Source organism: Salvelinus namaycush, chromosome 26 (genome assembly GCF_016432855.1).
Source record: "Salvelinus namaycush isolate Seneca chromosome 26, SaNama_1.0, whole genome shotgun sequence".
In the NCBI taxonomy this organism is placed as follows: domain Eukaryota; kingdom Metazoa; phylum Chordata; class Actinopteri; order Salmoniformes; family Salmonidae; genus Salvelinus; species Salvelinus namaycush.
The window spans coordinates 32,181,378-32,195,257 of record NC_052332.1 but is presented as its reverse complement, the minus strand read 5'-3'; the positions used below and the strand labels follow the sequence as shown (position 1 = coordinate 32,195,257).

General features: G+C 43.3%; 1 protein-coding gene, 1 long non-coding RNA gene and 1 pseudogene across 2 annotated transcripts; all 3 read right to left on the bottom strand.

Moving 5' to 3' along the window:
* Positions 1–4,819, bottom strand: part of LOC120021591 — a 32,573-nt pseudogene extending 27,754 nt beyond the window's left edge.
* Positions 4,820–5,374: 555 nt separating this feature from the next.
* LOC120021438 lies at positions 5,375–9,365 on the bottom strand. Its single transcript, XR_005472511.1, has 2 exons — positions 7,152–9,365; positions 5,375–6,852 (listed from the first exon to the last, which is right to left on the bottom strand). It is a non-coding gene; the product is annotated as an uncharacterized LOC120021438 (long non-coding RNA).
* A 766-nt stretch (positions 9,366–10,131) lies between these two features.
* LOC120021621 (RNA-binding protein 4-like) lies at positions 10,132–13,659 on the bottom strand. Its single transcript, XM_038965428.1, has 4 exons — positions 13,614–13,659; positions 12,609–12,978; positions 10,936–11,833; positions 10,132–10,851 (listed from the first exon to the last, which is right to left on the bottom strand). The coding sequence occupies exons 2-4, from the start codon at positions 12,964–12,966 to the stop codon at positions 10,566–10,568; spliced, it is 1,542 nt and encodes a 513-aa protein (XP_038821356.1). The 5' UTR covers positions 12,967–12,978; positions 13,614–13,659; the 3' UTR covers positions 10,132–10,565.
* Between the last annotated feature and the right edge of the window lie 221 nt (positions 13,660–13,880).

Genomic DNA, 13,880 nt, shown 5'->3' with positions numbered 1-13,880 from the left:
TTTTTTGAGCAGTGTATATAATTGAGGATGTTCTGAGGGCAAAGGGGGTCGGGTGCAACTCAATATTAGGAAAGTGTTCCTAATGATTTGTTTGAGTTTGAGTTTATTTTTATTTTTACAGGGACAGTGCACATTAATCAACGTTTCAGTAAAAGTGCCGGTTTTAGCCAGCCGGCTAATTTTCAACCGCAGTCCCTGGGCAGGTTATTAAAAACAATTACAATATAGACAATAGCAACATAGAACAAGCAAGACATAGCAACATAGGACAAGCAAGACATAGCATACAGACAGAGCAACATAGTACAAGCAAGACGTAGCATACAGACAGAGCAACATAGAACAAAAAGCAGCAAGACAAAATTCATAAAAGCAACAAAGTGTTTCCACACCTCACAAGTTACAGACAACAGACATGGAAAGCGGCAACACACAGCTAGGGACCATGTTCACAAATCTGATTGACCTTTAGCCATGTCTTCAAGCATTTTGTGAAAGTGTGATATGTGGTGCAGTTATGTGTGTCTGATGGCAGTGTATTCCAGACATGGGAAGCTCTCACAGAGAATGCAGATTTACTAAAGGTGCTTTTCCTTAGGGGAACTATACAGCCACCTCTCATGGCAGACCTTGTAGATTTGCTGCCATATGTTTGGGTTTTCTGTTTAACAAAAATACTGAGTGGAGGGGGAGCCAAGCCATTTAGGATCTTGAATACAAGACATGCGTCGGTGTATTGCACAAGATTTTCCCAACTCAGGAGCTCATGCTTTCTGAGGATGTAACAGTGATGATGGCTATTGGGCTTCCTATCAAGCACTTTGAGAGCCTGTTTGTAGACAGACTGAATAGGTTTTAATGCTGTACAGCAAGCTTGGGCCCAACTAGTCAAGCAGTATGTTAAGTGGGGGAGTATCATAGATTTGAAGTACAGTTTTGCTACCTCTGTAGTCAAACAATTTCGTATAAATCAGAAATTAGCTAGGTTGAATTTGGTTATTTGAATTACCTTTTTCACATGCTTTTTAAAAGAGAGGTTGGAATCAAGTATACTTAAAATCGGATACCACCTGGAGCTTCTCCCCTGACACATAGACATCTGGCTCAGTAGCATCTGTTGCCCTCTTTGTGAAGAACATGCAAACAGTTTTTTTCACATTGAGATGCAAACACGAGTCACTGAGCCACTTTGTAACCTGGACCATTACAGTAGTGAGTTCTTGTGCAGCTTGTTGTTTGCTCTTTGCATGCACATATATCACTGTATCATCTGCATACATTTGAACTTCAGACCCAGTACAGACAGAAGGCAGATCATTAATGTACAGGCTGAACAGGAAGGGCCCCAGTATTGACCCTTGGGGCACGCCCACATCATAGCTAAGAGTGGGCGACAGCTCATTGCTCACTCTGACACACTGAGTTCTGCCTTCAAGGTATGATTTCATCCATCTCAAGGCATCAGGGGAAAAGTTGAACTTGGACAATTTTGTGATGAGAATCTCATGGTTAACAGTATCAAAAGCCTTCCTTAGGTCCAGAAACACAGCCCCAACAGCACCCCCTTTGTCCATCTTGGACTTCACATTTTCCAGAAGAAAGCAGTTGGCCGTTTCTGTGGAGTGTTTCGCTCTGAAGCCAAACTGCATGGAGTGTAATGTGAAGGGGCTGTTGTTGAGGTGGGCAATCAGTTGTTCTGCTACACACTTTTCAGCAACCTTTGACACCACAGGTAGTATACTAATGGGCCTGTAGTTACTCACGTCAGCAGGGTCGCCTGATTTAAAGATGGCCGTTATTATGGCCGACTTCCATACCCTTGAAAACACACCGAGACCAATAGATGTGTTGGTGACCTTAGTAATGGGGCCAATGAGTGACTCTTTGTAGTTTTTAAGAAAGGTAGAGTCCATCCCAAACACATCTTTGGCTTTAGAGTTCTTTAGTGAGCTAATCACCTTGTTCACCTTTGACTCAGAAACCTCCCTTATGATGAAGACAGGTTGAGTGTCATTCACTAGCACTGAGCCCAAGAAACCAGTGGAGGGGTTGTGTCAGTACCCTGACAGAGTCAATAAAGTAGGAATTGAAGGCTATTGCTATTTCGACTGCATCCTGTGTTAGATTGTTATTCACCATGATTTCTAGTCTTTTTGCAGTGTTACTATGGTCTTTCCCTGTTAACTTTTTTAGATTCTCCCATATCAATTTAGAATTTCCCTTTGCTTCACCAATTATGTTAATAAAAAAGTTTGCCTTGGCCTGTCTGATTTCTTTCATCACCTTATTTCTCAACATGGTAAACCTAAGTCTGTCATGCTCTAATTTAGATCTTAGGGCTATTTTTAGAGCATAATCTCATTCTTTCATCAATTTCCAGATTTCTCCATTTAGCCAAGGAAGAGTGCTCTTTTGGCCAGGTTTGGATTTGATTTTCTTTAGGAAACCATTTATTGTAGTCTGGATTGTGGATAGAAAAACCTGACTATCAGCTTCCACGTCTGTATAGGACAAGAGATCATTCCAGTTAATTCCCTTAATTGCGCTTTCAAAATAGCTTAATTCACTCTTAGGTATTCTTAGTTGATCTGGCTTTCTAACAGTAGAGAGGTTAAACCTGCTCTTAGACAGCTTTCTGGCTATAAGTGTCAGATTATGATCAGACAGCCCAGTAACCATATTGAATGATTTAGTCACTCTCTCTGGTTTATTACTGAACACCAAATCAATCTGTGTTTTAGAGCAACAAGTCACCCTGGTTGGCCCTTTAACTAGCTGTGTAAGGTCAAAGGTATTAGTGATCCGTTTGAGGGTTTTCCTACAACACTTGTCTTCATAATTAATGTTAAAATCTCCCATTAAGATGACCTCTTTCCCAAAATCACATTCCCTAAGCATGTTATTAAACTGATCAAAAAACACACTTTTGGTGGAAGGTGGCCTATACATTCCAATGAGGGTAAAAGACATTTGGGGAGACAGTGTAACGTTCAGGCCAATACATTCTAGTTCATTATCCACTCAGTGTCTATCCAGAGGGTATATACAGTGGGGAGAACAAGTATTTGATACACTGCCGATTTTGCAAGTTTTCCTACTTACAAAGCATCCAGAAAATCACATTGTATGATTTTTAAGTAATTAATTTGCATTTTATTGCATGACATAAGTATTTGATCACCTACCAACCAGTAAGAATTCCGGCTCTCACAGACCTGTTAGTTTTTCTTTAAGAAGCCCTCCTGTTCTCCACTCATTACCTGTATTAACTGCACCTGTTTGAACTCGTTACCTGTATAAAAAGACACCTGTCCACACACTCAAACAGACTCCAACCTCTCCACAATGGCCAAGACCAGAGAGCTGTGTAAGGACATCAGAGATAAAATTGTAGACCTGCACAAGGCTGGGATGGGCTACAGGACAATAGGCAAGCAGCTTGGTGAGAAGGCAACAACTGTTGACGCAATTATTAGAAAATGGAAGAAGTTCAAGATGATGGTCAATCACCCTCGGTCTAGGGCTCCATGCAAGATCTCACCTCGTGGGGCATCAATGATCATGAGGAAGGTGAGGGATCAGCCCAGAACTACACGGCAGGACCTGGTCAATGACCTGAAGAGAGCTGGGACCCCAGTCTTAAAGAAAACCATTAGTAACACACTACGCCGTCATGGATTAAAATCCTGCAGCGCACACAAGGTCCCCCTGCTCAAGCTAGCGCATGTCCAGGCCCGTCTAAAGTTTGCCAATGACCATCTGGATGATCCAGAGGAGGAATGGGAGAAGGTCATGTGGTCTGATGAGACAAAAATAGAGCTTTTTGTTCTAAACTCCACTCGCTGTGTTTGGAGGAAGAAGAAGGAGGATGAGTACAACCCCAAGAACACCATCCCAACCGTGAAGCATTGAGGTGGAAACATCATACTTTGGGGAGGCTTTTCTGCAAAGGGGACAGGACGACTGCACCGTATTGAGGGGAGGATGGATGGGGCCATGTATCGCGAGATCTTGGCCAACAACCTTCTTCCCTCAGTAAGAGCATTGAAGATGGGTCGTGGCTGGGTCTTCCAGCATGACAACGACCTGAAACACACAGCCAGGGCAACAAAGGAGTGGCTCCGTAAGAAGCATCTCAAGGTCCTGGAGTGGCCTAGCCAGTCTCCAGACCTGAACCCAATCGAAAATCTTTGGAGGGAGCTGAAATTCCGTATTGCCCAGCGACAGCCCTGAAACCTGAAGGATCTGGAGAAGTTCTGTATGGAGGAGTGGGCCAAAATCCCTGCTGCAGTGTGTGCAAACCTGGTCAAGAACTACAGGAAACGTATGATCTCTGTAATTGCAAACAAAGGTTTCTGTACCAAATATTAAGTTCTGCTTTTCTGATGTATCAAATACTTATGTCATGCAATAAAATGCAAATTAATTACTTAAAAATCATAATGTGATTTTCTGGATTTTTGTTTTAGATTCCGTCTCTCACAGTTGAAGTGTACCTATGATAAAAATTACAGACCTCTACATGCTTTGTAAGTAGGAAAACCTGCATAATCGTCAGTGTATCAAATACTTGTTCTCCCCACTGTATATATCCTGCAGGCTACATAGGTACCAATCCTTAATTTTGTAAATAGTAACGCCATACAAAATTTGTGGGCCATATACTTGTGGGCCAAATCACCTTGCGCTGCTGTTTCTCCCATGCGGGATCCAATAGAAGGTCCCTGTCCCAATCATCCTCTTGGTTCATGTAGACCTGCTCCGAGTCCGAAGTCATCATGTAGGGACCAAAATGCATCTGCGTTTCAATTGCTGTCATTTCGATGTCTCCTTTGGGAGATGCTTATCCCCTCGACCTACTCAATTTAATTTGCACTCTTCAATTAAACATACCGTCAACTCTTAAGCCCGCAAAATTGTAGGAACACTGGTGCTCCCACCGCACGAAGTAGACTGCGCTCAAACCCCTGGTCAAAGCGGACACACGTAACAGCATCCCATTACATATGACTGGCTTGACCTGGGGCTATAAGTGACACTAAAAACACACGGCAGAACTAGTGGATATGCATGTATGCCTCTTGCAGATGCATCGATCTAGAATGCAAGAGTTCTCATGTACAGATCAATAAGGGGCACAAACAAACATGTGTAAGATATACATTCCAATCAAGTCCTTGATACGTAGCCAGCCATTAGTGACAGGTCTTGGTGGGCACTGCCACTAACCAGAGGTCGCAGCTTCAGGATATGTGATCAAAATCAATGTGAAAGGCTTCATTCCACATAATGCAGAGCATTGTGTCATACTTCTTAGTTCAGTAAACATGTCCCTTCATGCCCATAAAAAAAGTAGGCTATCCAAAACAAATGAGTTGTTTCAATGTCATTTATTGAGACTTACAAAGAACAACGTGTCTTAATTGAAATGAATTTGACAGCTACAAATTAAAACAAATTCTCAATTAAGCATCAGGTGATTCATTTCTATATCTTTCAATAAATGGTTCTGCAATCAGCAACCTGTCTTTCATTTTCTGTAATGGACAAATAACAGTAATCTACAGATGTACAGTATTTTCCCTGATTTCTCATAAAGCTTGGTCGTACATATAGTTTTCAGTCCTAATCCACATGCGTTCAAACAAGTCTCTGTAAAAATGTTGTCAGGAATTCCAATGGACGAAAAATTGGGAAACTGGAGGAAAACCTGTTTCGTAGTGATATGATTAGTGCCAATTTAAAACTATAACGTGACAGAAAGGTAAGGAAACTTTGATTGAAACCGTGCACAGTGTATCGTAGGCCGATATAGTCCAGCTCTCATTCATTGAGGGAGGCCACTGAAGTCCTCAATAAACACAGCAATACAAACTTAACAAAAATACATGGTGGAATTTTGATGTTTGGCTGCATTTACACAGGCAGCCAAATTCTGATGTTCTGCCCAATTATTGGCAAAAGATCTAATCTGATTGGCAAAAGCCCAATTACTGGCAAAAGATCCGAATTGGGCTGCCTGTGTAAAAATAGCCTAATATATCTTAAATCAACCACATGATTACATTAAGGTTCCCAATCAATGTTCGCAAATTGTAATCAGACAATTTAACAGGGTGATTAGAATATGTAGAATTTACTTAACCAACTAGACAGGGAACGTAGAATACTGAATGTTGTCCTCTTGACATCCATATCTTCTAAGCTAACGCAGCTGTGGAATGTTCTCTAGGCGACGGTGTTGTAGGCCTGTAGATATACTGGTTATGGGATCAGAGTGAGAGGGTTGGGCGTTGTGCTGCAGATTGAAGGGGGGGGTAGGTGAATTTGAGCGGGGCAGTGGTGCATTGGTTACTCACCCAGCATGCGTGGGACAGAGGTCGATAGCCCTACCTCCCTCCCTCCGTTCATCTGGCCTTTTGCGTACCACTGCGTCCTTAGCCGTTCAAAGCACAGCTGGAACGCCTCAGTTTTGAGCGTGAATGCACATCTTGTCTCACTGGAAATACCTCAGAAAAATATGCCACAACACAAGCATACGCAACAACTCCAGCATTCCCCAATCTGATCACCCTCAATTACAATAACATACGTTTCTTAAATCTGTTTTGAGTACAGGTTTAAAACACATTTCTGTGATTAATTGAAGATTCATTTAATGACATACATTGTGATTAATTTCAATTTGGCAAAATTATTCCTTTAAAAACATCAATAGAATCAAAGAAAATAAGAAATCCATGACTACTGTTGATGGGGGTCGTCTAATTTTGGAAAGGAAGATGGTATCAGATAGAGCCATGACTGGACTATTTTACAGGCACATCCAGCGTCAGCCCAGATCAGTTGGCTCTGCAAAAGACAAAATAGTGTATGTGCCTTGTGGAGATTACCCTTATCAACCATACTAGTAGCAGTACTACCACTACAATGAGGGGAGTGTGGCCTCACTAACCCATTGGACATGCCCAGACATTCAGGCCCTGGGTTCTTGTGAACTGGTTGTCTTGTGATAGTTTGTTGTGCTTCCAGCATCACAGACCTCAAATAAGGAATAAAATGGGGTGCCTCGTTGTGAAGGAGGAGGAGTGGGGTCAATGAGGGAAGTGTATGGTCGAAGTGCAGGCGTGGTCGGGGGCAGAGGGCTTTACCTTTGTGGGGACTGCGTCCACGGCATTGCGCGACTAATTTTCTTCCCCCGTCACACACAACATGGCGTCCAGGGACCCAGGAGCCATTTTAGCTGTAATAATTAGCGAGAAGGGAAAACGTAGCTGGAAGAGCAATAACAGTAACAACGTCATGCACTACAGTTTTATAACATCACAGAAAGCCATATCAAGGAATATACGTGCAATAAGCAGGTGCATGTTATCATGGTAACCAGAAAGAATGAGATAACGATTTAAATTTTTTCCTATCAGAAATGAAAACCAATCCATAACCAACTGTAGTCTACAGCTCACTTCTACATCCAAATACTGTGACGCAGCAAGGCTACAAACATTTCTCATCTAATGATAGGATTGCCTGCAACTGTTCTTCTGACACCCACGGCGACAAACATTGCCATGAGGTTTGTCGCATGTTCTGAGGTAGGTGTAATGAAGACCAAGGCTGAGACCAAGTAGTAGAGACCCATTGAGAACGGTTTGAAATTATCTTGTCATAGCTCATAGGATAATATTTGTTTAAAGTGTTTCCCTTCAGATGTGAAAGGTTGAAATAATGAGTAAATCCTTTGAAAAAAAACATGGAAACGATTTAATATCATGTTTAATCGCATGTCTAATAATTAACCCGATAGGGAAAACATTTCCTATTTTAAATTATAAAAAAATACAGCCGCATGTTGTTTTATTCTCAAACCAAATCACTCCTACTTTTATTACTTAAGCTTGAGGCTTAAGGTTTCAATAGGTTACATACTGAATAATAGAAACCAATACGTTTCCATCAAACCTGGAGAGCCTAATGGCTCCATTTAAGACAATTAATGAATTTGATGGTCCAATTGAAGTAAATACTCTCACAGAATATTATGATCAGGATCGCACAGGAAGTTCACTTAAACCAAAAGAAAACAAAGAAAAGGAAAATGTTTGTCCAGTACAAGGTCAAACCACACAATGTACTGTGTGTGAAAAGCCCATTAGTTTTTGTCCTTTTGAGAAAAGGTGAGGCCCAAAATGGCAGTTGATTACCATCAGATCCTGAAAGGCATGCTTAAAGGAAGCCCTCTGCATGCACTTGCCACCAGCAGGGCTTTCCACATTTCCATTTTACATTTAAACCAAACAGAGGTGAAACCAGTTAAGTTACTAGGCTAGTATTCATGGTATAATAATAGAAAGCATTCATGCATCACTGTCTGCAAATAAAAAAACGAGTTCCCCAGAAAATGCGAGTTTAAAGCTAGCCTGTCTAATCTTAAAGTGGTTTGCTTAGTTGGATTTCTATCTGATATATTTGATCAGTTCCAACGGGAGGTCATGTGAGACGTGGGGAGGGACTACATTCCCAGAGGCCAGAGAAAAGTGAGTTTTGCTTATCACTCCAGCAGAGACGTGTAATGTTGTTGCAGCAAAGCGCCTGGGTCTCGCTCCCAAAGCCCCAGACATTATGGAGAGAAAGTTTGATGACTGAGGTGTGAATGTGTATTCCTGTGATTGTTATAAAAAGTGAAGGCATCATGCTTAAATTGATCCCCTAGAATGTTTACAAGTGTCCACACATACAGTCACACTGGTCCTCATGTCCAATTTAGCCTATATGTAAAGATACTTTGCCCCTTGCTTTCCATTTAAATTTCTTCTCTCTTTTTTTTTTAAACACAAGCTCTAAAACCTATAACCATTTTATTAACCAAAGATCTACATATGCTGGAACATATTGGAAAAGTGACTTTTCATATCAAGGTCTTCGATGAAGGCAATATAAATTTAAAAAACGAAATCTGGCCAATGGAAAAATTAAGATCTAAACTATATACACTACATGGCCAAAAGTATGTGGTATGCTCGCCAAACATCTTATTCCATATTAATTAAGTATTAATATGGACTTGGTCCCCCCTTTGCTGCTATAACAGCCTCCACTCTTCTGGGAAGGATTTCCAGTAGATGTTGCTTCTATTCAGTCACAAGACGTGAGGTCAGGCACTGATTTGGGCGATTAGGCCAACATCCCAAAGGGATGGGTTAAGGTCAGGGCTCTGTGCGTGCCAAGTTCTTCCATACTGTTCTCGACAAACCATTACTGTATGGAACTCGCTTTGTGCACAGGGAGCTTTGTCATGCTGAAACAGGAAAGGGCCTTCCCCAAACTATTGCCACAAAGTTGGAAGCACAGAATTGATCTCGACAAACCATTACTGTAAGAACGTTGCTTTGTGCACAGGGAGCTTTGTCATGCTGAAACAAGAAAAGGCCTTCCCCAAACTTTTACCACAAAGTTGGAACCACAGAATCATCTAGAATGTCATTGTATGCTGTAGCGTTAAGATGTCACTGGAACTAAGGGACCTAGCCGGAACCATGAAAAACAGCCCCAGACTATTATTCCTCCTCCATCATTTGAGTAGGTAGCGTCTCCTGGCATCGGCCAAACCCAAATTTGTCCGTCGGACTGCCAGATGGTGAAGCCTGATTCATCACTCCAGACGTGTTTCCACTGCTCCAGAGTCCAATGGCGGTGAGCTTTACACCACTCAATCCAACGCTTGGAATTGCGCATGGTGATCTTATGCTTGCGTGCGGCTGCTCGGCCATGGAAACCCATTTCATGAAGCTCCTGAAGAAACAGTTATTGTGCTGACGTTGCTTCCTGAGGCAGTTTGGAACTCGGTAGTGGGTGTAGCAACCGAGGACAGATGATTTTTACGCGCTTCAGCACTCGGCGGTCCTATTCTGTGAGCTTGTGTGGACTACCACTTCGTGACTGAGCCGCTGTGTGCGCTATTTTATACACCTGTTCACAACGGGTGTGGCTAAAATAGCTGACTCCACTAATTGAAGGGCTGTCCATATACTTTTGGCCATGTAGTGTATGTGAACTAATGGCTAATTTGGATGAGCTAAAGTCACCTTGAGGACAGAGGCAAGGCTCTGATTTTAAAAATGCATGGATCGATTTGGGTGCTTCCTTCATTGCTCAAAAATACACATTTATTTTACACAATATATTTCAACTAGGCTTTTAACAAGGCACTCCTCTGGTATGGATTAATATTCTCGCATATTTGACAGTTTATGGGACGGGGATGTGTAAGGAAGAGCTGTCATTACAGAGCCCCCAGTACGCATCACAACCATACACTTCCTTAAAACCATAACGACTTCACAATACAGATTACTGCATTATGGGGCAGCGTTCTTATCAAAGCAAAACCAGGCATACTATAAAGTGAAAAATCAACTAGTCAGAATTGTGTTTAGAAAAGAGAAGATGCAAAACAGGGGAATTATAAATGGGCAAACTTGCAGTGATGCACATTTGGACCACAACTACATCACTCAAAACCCACACATTCACACACACACACATTCACACTGCAATGTAAAGGGTTATCGGTGCTCTGGCATGTGGGAGTAGTCAGGGCGGCGGAGGAGGGGCTCCTTGTGTGATGGAGGCGGTTCATACGCTCTAGCTGGGGCGTAGGTAGCAGGCGCTTCCAGGTTGTGGGCCTCCGTCGGGGGCGGGGCCTGCATGGGCATCTGGTAGTTGGGCATTGTGGGGGGCATCTGGGTCGGGGCTGGAGGAGGGTAGCCATATTGGTACTGCTGGTACTGTTGTTGGTACTGCTGGTACTGTTGGTACTGCTGGACCTGCTGATAGTACTCTGCATAGCATCTGAAGTTGAGAAAAGAGAAAGGCTGTTGAACATGTTTGATCTGCTTCAAAATAACAAAACTGCCCCAAACGTGCATCATGTACCTGGCAATGGGGTCTCTATCAGCAGCCGGGTCCTCTGGTCGGCCGGGTGGCGTTGGGAGGAGGGCGCGGCGTTTGGGGCGTGGCTGGGGGAAGGGCTGGGGCACAGGGTCAGGCAGCAGTGGGGTGGAGCGTCGTACTGGGCTGCGGTCCCTGTCCCCTGACTTAGTCCCCATCTGCTGCTCAGCTAGAACCTGCTGACCCTGCTGGAAGAAGCGGGCCCGTGCTGCCTCAAAGATGGCCTGGGCAGTGGGTTCTGCACCCCCCATGGAGCCATAGGCTGAGCTGGCGTTGTAGAGGGCCGAGGCGCCACCGTAGGCCGGGTTGACAGCAGCCTGGGCTGACGGTGCCTCTCCAGCTGTGGGGTCGTACTGGTTACTGTAGCCTTCTGTGTCCGGTGTGGCTGAATTCTGATAGCTGGCTGCCTGGTTGGCTATAGAGTCGTATACCTGATCCGCTACAGAGCCGTACACCTGGCTGGCGAGGGCACCGTAGACCGCAGGGCTCACTGGAGTACCATCTGTGGCGCTGGCTGCCGTCATGCCCTTTAGCGCAGCGTACGTGGGATCAAAGCTTGTTGTGTTGTAGACAGAGTTGTGCAAGCTCTGCTGCACCTGAAGAGGCAGACCTGCTGCTGCAGCAACGGCAGCAGCCAGTACAGCAGCCTGACTCTGGTGGTGCTCCATATGAGGGTTGATGGAGGGGTTTTCAGTGGCATAGTGACTCATGACGGGGGCCTTTGCTGTAGTCGTGGTGGGATTACTGGGCTGCACATTGGAGAGCTCCACAGAGAGCGGTCGGCCTTTGAAGGTGGTCCCATGGAGAGCCTCAATAGCCTGCACTGCATCCTCCTTCCGCTCCATGTGTACAAAGGCATAGCCCGCAGAGGAGGAGAGCCTCGCTGTAACCAAGCACAGGATGACAAGACAGTCAGCTAATGAAAGTAACCACTAACCATGTTTACCATCCAACCATTCTGATGAGTAAAGTACAGGTTTGATAAAACTCACCATAGGCCTGATGGAAACGGCAAAATTGTCTTAACTTTCCTAAATGTTGACAAAACACGTTCGACAGGATTGTATAAAAACAATTTTATGGTGAAATATAATGCGATAAACTGTGGTGGATATGCTTTTTTTGCATAGTTTTTGCTAGAATAACCATCATATGGAAGTAAACTTGCACTTATGCTATGTTGTGCGGTCCTCCTACTACGAGGCGAAAAAAATGCAGTTTATTAACAGATAAAATAAGTTATGATGAACCTGATGAGCTTGATGCTTATTTCCAATACATTTCAAAAGGTCTAAATTTAGATGCTGGTGACAAAGTGATCAGTGCTTGGCTGTCGATTACATTTAATTGACCAATAAAAATGATCTTCCTCTTAGCCATAATCTCATGTACCCTGTGTGTTGTATCTGCCAGCTATAGGCTAGAGTGTACGTTCCACGACCACCATGGACAAATGTACTGTTTATCCCAAGAGTTTGTGCCAAAACCATTGACAGAGATAAGATACAGAACAAAGTGTTTATATGCATGATGTCATTACACACAGCTTTGTATCCTCAAAAGACCAATTTGATGAAAACACCCCTACCAGTATAATTTTAATACCAGTATTTGCTTAAAAATCTTTTGACAAGTGGATGGGGGGGGTAGAGACTCACCTTTGACCTTATCACACTCCAGAACTTTCCCAAAGGTCTGAAAGAGCTCTTGCAGGTCCTCAGCAGAACACATGGCACTGAGGTTCCCCACAAACACCTTGGTGGAATGCATGGGCCTTCCGCGGGACTCTTCAACCACCAGGTTGCGGCCACGGAACTCCCGTCCATTCAGTTCCCTTATGGCTAGATCAGCAGCACCATCTCCCTGGAGATGGATGAAGGCAAACTGCCTGAGTACACTGCAGGTGACCACCTGTCCATATGGCCCAAAGAGCTGTGTCAGGTCCTCCTGAGAGGTGTCCAAAGCCAGGTTCCCCACAAAGAGCTTTATAGCTTCGTTCTTATCCGTTGACTCCATGGTTGGGTACACCTGGGGAAGGAGCAGGGTGTCAGTGACCTAGCTAGGCTAATTTAAGTTTATATTTTAGCCGATGACATAACTGTAAAGGGACGTCTAAGAAAAAAACGCATGCAACCACTATAGGCAAATCATGAATATAGTAGTTTAATAAAACGTGACATGTAACTAACAATAGTTTAACGCATAAAGCTAAAACTAGTCCATGATCAACATTAGAAAACCTAGCTAGCAAGCTAACGTTAGCTTCCCCCTCCCTTCTCGAGTCGAGGTGGCATCAATTCGGTGATGCTTGGCAACACCCGATCGGGAAACACGAGATGCTCATATAGTTACATGAAATTGCTGTACTATACAAACATTAGTTGGTCGAGGTGTGATCAGATTTATCCTGGCTCGCTAGCTGGCTAGCTAAATGATAAATTCGGCGCGGATTAGAGTTAGCTTACTGGCTAGCTAAACTAGCCATTTTGCGTGTTGAAAAATATTGTTCAGAAGCAGTTTAACTAATTACATCTATTTGCAACTATTTAGAGCATTATGCACATTTTTATATCACATTGTGCATTCATAAAAGTTGCCGAGTTAAACAAAAATTACTAAAGTTTACACAGACAAAAAATAAGCACACTGTGCATCCATCTTACCTAACGCGGTGCAATATTTCCAATGACCACCTCCGGTTCCGATCTTTGTGAGAGTGACGTATGATATTTTCAACAAATCACTAGAGCAGAAGTCTGGTTACACGTAAACGTTCATGGTAGGCGTATTACACAATGTCGGCTACAATCTTTTTCTACAATGTAAATGACCATGTTGTTTGAGTGACGTGTACAAGGCTACCACTGAGTGTTACAACCATAGTGATCCTTGTATTCGAATTCCTAATGTTATGCTTTCAACCATTACTT

Excerpts from the sequence above, each read along its gene's own strand:
- LOC120021621 (XM_038965428.1), bottom strand. The coding sequence starts at position 12,966 with ATGGAGTCAACGGATAAGAACGAAGCTATAAAGCTCTTTGTGGGGAAC. Across the intron at positions 11,834-12,608 it reads GGAGTGTGATAAGGTCAAAG|CGAGGCTCTCCTCCTCTGCG; the intron begins GTGAGTCTCTAC and ends GCTTGGTTACAG. Across the intron at positions 10,852-10,935 it reads GATAGAGACCCCATTGCCAG|ATGCTATGCAGAGTACTATC; the intron begins GTACATGATGCA and ends TCTCAACTTCAG.